General features: G+C 38.2%; 1 protein-coding gene across 1 annotated transcript; it reads left to right on the top strand.

Moving 5' to 3' along the window:
* Positions 1 to 355: 355 nt before the first annotated feature.
* On the top strand, positions 356 to 9,173 carry CLEC6A (C-type lectin domain containing 6A; the record flags this gene model as incomplete). The annotated part of the gene is made up of 5 exons (XM_080914221.1): positions 356 to 380; positions 2,430 to 2,531; positions 3,982 to 4,133; positions 6,963 to 7,078; positions 9,029 to 9,173. 5 exons carry the CDS (start codon positions 356 to 358, stop codon positions 9,171 to 9,173), a joined length of 540 nt encoding a protein of 179 aa, XP_080770347.1.
* Between the last annotated feature and the right edge of the window lie 243 nt (positions 9,174 to 9,416).

Genomic DNA, 9,416 nt, shown 5'->3' with positions numbered 1-9,416 from the left:
AAAAATGTCATACATATAAAAGAAAATTTAATGTAAATACAATTTATAGATGAATCTTTCTTGAGGTGAAAGAGATTTCTACGTTAGGAACTGAGCAAGTGATGAGAACATTCTTGTCAATTTTTTAGGAACAAAGTTAGGTATGTTTCTCAATTTCCTCTTTCCCATGTCTTCTAATCACTGGAGAGCAATGACTTCTGGGTTTGCAGCATTAACAATTTCTGTGGCATTTAACTCAAGTGTGTGTGGAAGTTGACTCTGAACTCTGGCTGCATTGACAGAGTCCAGGTCCCTGAGTCGTATTTTGGAGAGACCAATATAAGAAGCCCTTGACCTTCCGCAATAGACCTCAATAATGGTGCAGGAAAGCCAGCCCCAAGGTGAGGTGAGCAAACCTGTCTGGTTCCAGAGGAGACAGTGGAAGTGTGTGATATAATGAGGAGCTGCGTGGGGTAATGATACAGACAAGTGGGCAGGCTGAAGTGATGGAGTGGACCAAGACAGCAGAGCCACAGGAATTTGAAGCATGAACCAGAATCCAAGAGTAAATAAGAAACCAAGTATTGAGGGGGGAATGTAAAAAGATAGGATATTAATGAAAGAATATGACACTTAAGACAAAGTAAGGTCATGGAAATTGCAGGTGCCAGAGTATAAAAATTTTCTCGATGTGTGTGTGTGTGTGTGTGTGTGTGTGTGTGTGTGTGTGTATCTGTGTGTGTGTGTGTGTGTGTTTCAGAGCTGACTGGATCATTTATTCTATAATTTTGACACCTATTTCCTGTTTTGTTTGTAAATATTCTGAGCATTTTTTTCTGGCTGTCAATTGATTTAAACTTTTTGGTCCTGTGGTGAGTATATCTGCTTACTGTCTGACAGGGAAGGAAGTCTGCTGGCCCATGAGACTCTGGTCAGCTGCTGGGATTTCCATGTTACTCCTCAGCATCTGTTTCATCGTGAGCTGTGTATGTAAGTTCTTCACTGACTGGTGTCTCTCTTGGGCACTGTCTAGTCTCTGTTACTTGGGGCCCTTTTGTTTTGTTTTGGCTTTTCAAGATAGGCTTTCTCCGTGTAACAAGCCCTGGCTGTCCTGTAACTATCGACCAGACTGACTCTGAACTCGCTGATATCCTCCTGCCTCTGCCCTTTAAGTACTGGGATCCAAGTGATGGGAATTATTTAAATCCCATCATTTGGTCTGACATTACATGTAATACCATGTTTTTCTTCACTAATGATAGATGTAAGCTTTCCTCACCAGCTTTGCTAGCTCACAATACTCAACCATTGCTTGTGCAGTGCCCTCCAGCATTAGGTCCACCAGGAATCACAGTCCCTGATCACATGTCTCTATTGGGAATGCAAATCCAGTTGATTTCATAATGTTGGCAGCTTAGAGTCTTTGATTCACATGCTTGTTTTTTCTCAAAAGAAGAGGAAAAAATTACCAAAGGAGATAGTGATGATTGAGGAAATAAAATATTTCTGCCCTGTTTCATCTGCTCAGAAAGACATCTGTGAGAAGTTTTGATGATGTTCTTTGTTGTCTACAGTATACTTCTCCATTTGTTGTGCAGGTGATCTAATAACTGCTACACAGTCCAGGAAATAGTGAGAGTGACTTCCACCAAGTGCTCCACTTTGGAAGTCTGCTCTGCAATGAGATAAATTCATCTCACTGAAACAGCATTTTTTCTAATTGGCACAGTCAAACCTCAGGGAGCAGGTTGTAGTCATTAAGGATAGTTATTTCAAAGTTAACTCCTTTAAAGAAAGTTGGGGAGGAATAATTTAGTCTGGTCAAGAAGAAACAGATGGTCAGGACCAAAACCCATGAACCAGAAACATTTGCTTAGAAGAGTGAAGAAAGTCTGCTTTTGTTAACATTGTTTAATGTGCATACTCATGAAGAAATGTTCATCAAAATATAATTTTTATTTATTCTTTGAAACTTTCCTACTCATATAAAACAGACCTTGATCATATCTTCTCCACTTCAATATCTGCAAATGTTTAAAGTTCTCCTACCTACAATCAGGAATGGTTGGGATGTGTAAATACACCCATTATTCCTCCCTCAAAGTTAACTCCTTTAAAGAAAGGTGTCTGGACATTGGTGAGGCAACAGATAACTATACAGGACCTGTGGCTGTTTCCTGAGGCAGGGGTTTGGGATTAATTCAGGTAGAAGATGAAATGTTTATTCCAGAAAATAGAGCTGATATTACAGTGGGGGAAGGAAAGACAAATGAGAAAATGTACAAACAAGTAATTCAAGAGAAAGTTGGGAAGGAATAATATAGTCTGGTTTTCAGTGGGTTTGCCTGGAGGTCTGGGAGAAGTACAGTGGAGAGGGAAGCCTGGCCCAGGCAGAGAACATGAGGCTCCAGGAATGCCTCGGTCATGATTGTTCCCTTCTTTATTCACAGTGACTTACCAGTTTATGATGGACAAGCCTAATAGAAGACTGTCTGAACTTCACACATACCATTCCGGTCTCAGCTGCCTCAGTGAAGGGACTATGGTGTCAGGTGAAGCTCTACAATGTTTCACTAGACTTGAGGGGGATAATTATTAGGGTTAAATTTAAGACTTAGTTATTATAGTGTGGGTGTGAATGTGAGAAAGAAAGATGCACACACACACACACACACACACACACACACACAGAGAGGGGGGGGGGTTTCAACCTGCTTGTTCAGTTAATATTCTGGATATTTCTATGAAACAATTCAATTCTATTCCCGGGTAGATTTTGGGCAACACTATCAACACACAACACATAGTCTGTCAGGTAAACTTCGGAAGTCATTCATAAAGACTTCCATGAGTTTTCCGTTTAGTACATAAAATAATCTTTGGCATTTAAGTTCTTCAATTAATACTATACACCTTCATTCCAAGTACAATTTATTACTCTGTAACTGACTCAGGCTGAGCCTGACCTTGTTTTAAGTGCACACACAAATGATAATTCAGGTATGGAGAGTCAACTTGAGCATCACATCTGTCTCATCTTTGTATGATGATAGGCTTGTCTTTAGTTTTCCTTATGGATTTAATATTTAACACATAACAATATCATCTAGACATCTGTCAGTGTCCTGATCTGGCTTTCTTCACCATGACACTTTTATTATTATTATTTAACAGTTACTTTATTTATTTACATTCTTGTGGACAAGTTCATGAGAAGTGAAGACAAAGAAAAAGACCCTTATATATCTAGATGTTGTTGGGATTTTTCTCTTTAAGTCATTGGACCAGATACCTTGCACAGCCACACAAAGATTGTTCTGACCATACTTTTCTTAGCACACTGGATTTTTTGTGTGAAACAACTGTGCTGATTCTTTCCCAAGGAAAACATAATTTCATGAGGATAGTCTTCCATTTTCAGAAGACATTTATACAATAACTGTTCACATGTCTATTTTGAGACATGGTTTCACCCAAGAAAGGTTGGATTCCTTAGAAAGCCTAAACTAGTTTGTACTCACAATCCTCCTGACTTAGCCTCCAGTGTGCATAAAAATCAGTGAGAAAGTAACATTTATGGAGTTCTGAGTTAAGTACAGTTTCAAATGCTTCAGAGACATTATGTGATTAAATAACCCTAGAGGCCAACACTACTTTCAGTATAAGTTTTATGGCCCCAAACTATTTATTTTGAAAATGGTAAATGCTATCATTACAGTGAGAAAGCAACTCTGGCATGAAGCCTCAGGTCCTTGGAGTTGCCTAGAACATGTCTTTTTATTTATTTATTTTATTAGAAACTCTGTATTACATTTGAGGTGTTATCCCTTTCCTCTGCTCCACCCCCATCCCCACTTCTCCTCCATTTACCTTCACAAAGGTTCACAGCCTTCTAATCACCCTCTCCATGCCATTGCTTTGGCAGTCCCCTACATTGGGAAGACATGTCTCCTTAATCTTATTTGTCTTGTCTCATGGTCACATTTCTTGTTCATGTCACAGAAAAAAAGTGGGGATGCTGCCCAAATCACTGGAAGTCATTTGGCTCCAGCTGCTATCTCATTTCTTCCAAGGAGAACTTCTGGAGCATCAGTGAGCAAAACTGCATTCAGATGGGGGCTTATTTGGTGGTGATCAATACTGAAGCTGAACAGGTAGCACTTTATTGTTTTTTGTTAGACTTTTAATCATAGGAAAATGTAGCTAAATTTACTAAACATGCTCACGTTAAACAATAGTTATTAGTATGTATATTCCATTGTAGAGTCACCCTCTAGAACTTTGCATTTTGAAATATAGAAGTTCTCTTCTCTTTGAACAGGCTACTCACTTCCCAACCCATAAGGCTCTGGCAATCACTCCTCGACTTTTTTTTTTTTTTTAATGAGTTCAATTACTTTAGATTCTTCATGTTAGTGGAATCATAAATTATTGTGTGTGTCTGTTTGTGTGTGTGTGTGTGTGTGTGTGTGTGTTTGTGTGTGTGTGTGTGCATGCGCATGTGCGTGCACATGTGACTAGATGATTTTATTCAGCATGATATCTTCAAGATTCATTCATGTCATAACATGGGACAATTTTTTTCCATTTAAGCCTAAATATTCTATTATATGTATATTTCACATTTTATCTGTTTTATATGACTTTTTAGTTATCTTAAGGTATGACTGACAGAAAAAATGTACATATTTCCAGTGTACAGTGTAGTTATTTGCTATATGTATACATTGTGAACTGAGTACTACAATGAAATCAATGCTCAGACCCATTACAATATGCATGCTTGTGTGTGATGAGAATACCTAAATTACCACTTTCACTTCATTCAGGGGTGGTTTCTATACAAATTGCTTCCATTGAGTGGCTATTGTGAATAGTGTAGTGACTATGGTTGTGTCAATTTCTTCTTTACATCTTACTGTTCACAAAAGTATTTCACAATTTTATTTTTATATAATGCTCTTCAATCGATTGATTTCCCTCACCATTTTCTCATATTCCCTTTCTTTCCAACTAAACTCATATTTTTTACAAATTTCTCTAAATATCCTTTTTTTTTTTTTGGTTATTGAGACTCATATTTCAGCTACTTACTTGAGTGATGGCAATGCCGAATGGCCAAACCTCTGACAAATATGACTCTACCAGCAACTGTTAACTTTCCATAGCTCCTCAGGCAGGGATGGGGGTCTTACTATCCCCTCCCATGTCCATGATGGGCTGTTGATGCTCCCTGTCTTGTGCATGTCTTTAGCAGGTATCCATTGCTGCTGTGAGGTTCAACTCTTGACTCCTTTCTCCTCTGAGATGCTCACTGAGCTTGGGGTAGGGTGGCATAGATGCCCAATTGAAGGGCATTGACCTGTTATGAGTCTCTGCAAAGGCATCATCCATTATAAACAAAAGCTGTTCTGAAGCTTCTGTGACCTTCCAGACCAAATTCTTATCAGAAAGTATCTCAGACAGAATACTGAGATTTTTTTCTAATGATTTATTTATTTAATGCATATTAGCATGTGTCTGGTGATCCCATGGAACTGGAGCCACAGACAGTTGGGAGCTGCCGTGTAGGTGCTGAGAATTGAAATCTGGTCTTTTGAAAAAGCAGCTAGTGCTCTTGATCACTGAGCAATTTCTCTAGCTCATTTTTTTAAATTTAATAACTGCGGAGCAGTTATATTGATGGAGATTAACTCCCTTCAAACACTATTTTTAATATGGTATTTTAAACTGGTGTGCAAAGCTGCAGGTTTCAGTATGACCTTTTCACACCTCCTTAGTCTTGGTTCAACCACCTTGATCCATTCATCCCTCTTATCACCCACTACACTTCTACTCAAAACTTTACAAATTCCCATTGATGTTCAGTCCACCTACGTTCCTAGCACCTTGGCTCTCCTATACCTCCTCCTTTAAGGTATTCCATCTGTTCTCCATCAGTGGTCCCATTATGTTTTCCTGAACTCTACAAATACTCTACATTAAACACACAGACCTAAGAATTCAAAAATAGATAGAACATCTGGCATTTGCCTTCCTGGGCTTAGATTAACTAGTAACTTTCCCCCGCTCCATTAATTTATCTGAAATGTGTATAGTTTCATTTTCCTTACAATTCTGTAGCATACATGGGTCACATTTTCACTGTCCAGTTTTAGTTGGTGGACATCCAGGATGATGCCATTTCCTAGCTACTGTGCGTAGAGCAGCAATGAAGGTGGACGAGCAAACACCTCTGTAATAGAATGTTCCGTGTATGTTCCCAGGAATGACACAGTTGAGTCACGTGGCATTTCTGGTTTTTGTGATCTGAGGAATCTTCATTCCCATAGTGGTCATACCAATTTATTCTCCCACCAACAGGAATAAATATTTCTCTCTCAGTCTCCTCATCAATATTTGTTGTCCTTTGTCTTCTTATGGGGGCTACGCTGATTGGGCTGACTCTGAATCACAAACTGGTTTTAATATGCATTTCCCCAATGAATAATGACAATGATTACTTTAACCTGATGCTCTCATGAGTATACTGTATTTGAAACATTTGCATCCTTTCCTGTCCCAGTATCTTCTGTTGAACATCTTTTAATGTTGGCTTGCTGAGATCACAGATACTGTAGCCAGTCATATCTGGAAACGCATTGCAGATATACTCAGAGTTGTTTTCATCTGGGCATTCCTTGGCCCTGGCAAGTGTATCTTAACATTTAAAACACCTGACATTTTAAAAGAGATTAAAAGCATAAAAATAACCTCAAAATTGGATATCTTTTTAATTGGTGAAGAATGAGTGACGAAGTTATGAGCTAGGGCCCTCTGTTCTTGAAACAACATTGTTATTTTTCTTTCCCTGGCTATTGGTTCTAATGACCTTTCCTTTCACTTCCACTCTCTCCTCTTCCAATGGCCGCAAAGGCTGCAAAGAAGGCTCAGTATGTTCAATATGAGAATTGCAAGTTGTTAACTCCTTTTTTTCCACACAGAATTTCATTACCCAACAACTGAACAAGTCACTTTCTTACTTTCTGGGTCTTTCCGATCCACAAGGAAATGGCAAATGGCAATGGATCGATAATACTCCTTTCAATCAAAATGTCAGGTGAGTGCAGCCCTAGATTAGTGAACCATTGGGATCATTTACATTGAAAGTTTAGGGAACCTTGGCCAGCTGTGACTATTGTAATAAATGACTGTAATTAATTGAGTTCTCAACGAATTTATGCATAATCTAAAGATTCATGAGATTGACTTTACATATGGCATACTGAATAATAACTTCCTCAAGATCATAGGACAAATAAGATAAGAAACCTCATTTAACTCAGTGTCTACCTGACTCTAAAGATGATGTTCTCAGCAATTTTGATACATTTCTTTTCTGGTTTTAAACACAAAAAGAGACTTAATTTAATTTATTGATCTTGGATAAGTACAATTTAAAATAACTAAATCAGAATTATGACAAATATATCAGAATAATTACATAACATGTTTTTCTATTTTTAAACAGATTTATTATTACCTTATTTTATCCTCAGGTAATCTTGTGAGTTACTTTGAAACTTTTATTAAATTTATTTCTAGTTTATTATTTCCATTTTTATATGTAAAGAATTTACAATTAAAAATACATTACATTTCTTAATCAGGGTAAAAGTGAATTAGAAGTTAAACGAGTATTTTATTTATTTTTCTTTTTTCTTTTTTCCTAATATTAAACATAGTTTTTTCTTTTATACAGTATAAATTGAATACAGTTTCCCTCCCCCCACTCCCCTCAGTTCTTCCATGTCTCCTCTCCCATCCATAGCTACTACCTTTCTGGCTCTCATTATAGAAGAACAGGTTTCTAGGAGATAATAACAAAATAAAATATAATGAGATAAAATGAAAACTATCCCATTGGACAAGCCAACAGAAAAATAAAATAGCCCAAGATAAGACACAAGAATCAGAGACTGGCTTGTTACACACTAATAAATATCTCTCATAAAGTACTACTATAACTCATTACTATAACTGAGTATAATTTGGAGGTATAGTTTAAGTGCAGGGGACTTTGTGCAGACCAGGACAGACCCTGTACATGCTGCTTCAGTCTCTGAGTTCATGTGCATTTTGCTCATGTTAATTTAGAGGACTTTGTTCCCATGGTGTCCTTTGTGGCTAAGTCTCCCTTCCTCACTCCTTTTGCCTTCCCTTTCCTTTTTAAAAAATGTATATTTTATTTATTTACATTACAAATGGTACCCCCATTTCCACTTACCCCTCTGCAAACCCCCATTCCATCTTCCCTTACCCTGCTTCTGTGAGGGGACTCTCCCACCCCTCCCACTCTCGCCTCCCAAACCTAGCATTCCTCTACACCGGAGCATCAAGCTTTCACAGGACCAAGGGCCTCCCCTCCCATTGATGCCAGATAAGGCCCCTTCAACTCCTTCTTTTCTCTTTCCAATGGGGGTCCCTGAGCTCTGGGGGGAGGAATTTGGTAGGCACATCTCATTTAGAGATAAATGTGTGCTCTTTCTCTTTCTGTAATGTCTTGCTGTGAGTCTCTTCCCATCTTCACAGGAGAAACTTTCTCTGATGATGACAGAATGTCATTAGGAATCATTTAGTTGTTACACATTTAATTTTTAGACCACTAGTCTCTTCAGAGGAGACAGATACATCACATTCAGGGTGAGGAAGCTGATTTCAAGAGACAACCTCTATAAATGCCAGAAGCAAACATTTACTAACATACATCATGATGAGGCCTCTGAGAAGAAGAGACAGTAAATACCAGATTGCAGGGGAAAGGCAAAATATACCACACCAGCAAAAAAAAAAAAAAAAAAAAAAAAAAAAAAAAAAAAAAAAAAAAAAACAATATGCAAAGATGCCCATATTTGGCATTTTAGAAGCAGGTTATGGGAGAAAGGAGAGAAAAAATGCTGGAATATTCTCCCATCCTCAGCTCTGAACTGTTCAATATTAAACTCCATCTTTCAAGTGACTGCTATGGGTTCATGACAGAGCAGTTATTTCTGCCTTTTGTCTCCTGTAGGTTCTGGCACCCCCATGAGCCCAGTCTTCCAGAAGAGCGGTGTGCTTCTTTAGTTTACTGGAATCCTTCCAAATGGGGCTGGAATGATGTTTTCTGTGATACTAAACTCAATTCAATATGTGAAATGAAGAAGATTTACCTATGAGTGTGTGTTATTCATGGATACCTTTAAAGTTCAGATTCACCAAGAAACCATAACTTCTTGGTGTGCACATCTGACTGAACCCATTCTTTTCCTAGCTGTCCCTCTTCACTCCTAGCAGAATAAGTCCTTTCTCTTTTTGATAGTAGAGGTTTGTCAACATGACACAAACTAGAGTCACCTGGGAAGTAGGATCCTCAGATAAGAAATTGCCTCCAGCAGCTTGACCAGACAGTATGTATGCAG

Source organism: Micromys minutus (genome assembly GCF_963924665.1).
Source record: "Micromys minutus genome assembly, chromosome: 3".
Classification (NCBI taxonomy): domain Eukaryota; kingdom Metazoa; phylum Chordata; class Mammalia; order Rodentia; family Muridae; genus Micromys; species Micromys minutus.
This window is presented reverse-complemented; position numbering and strand designations above follow the sequence as displayed.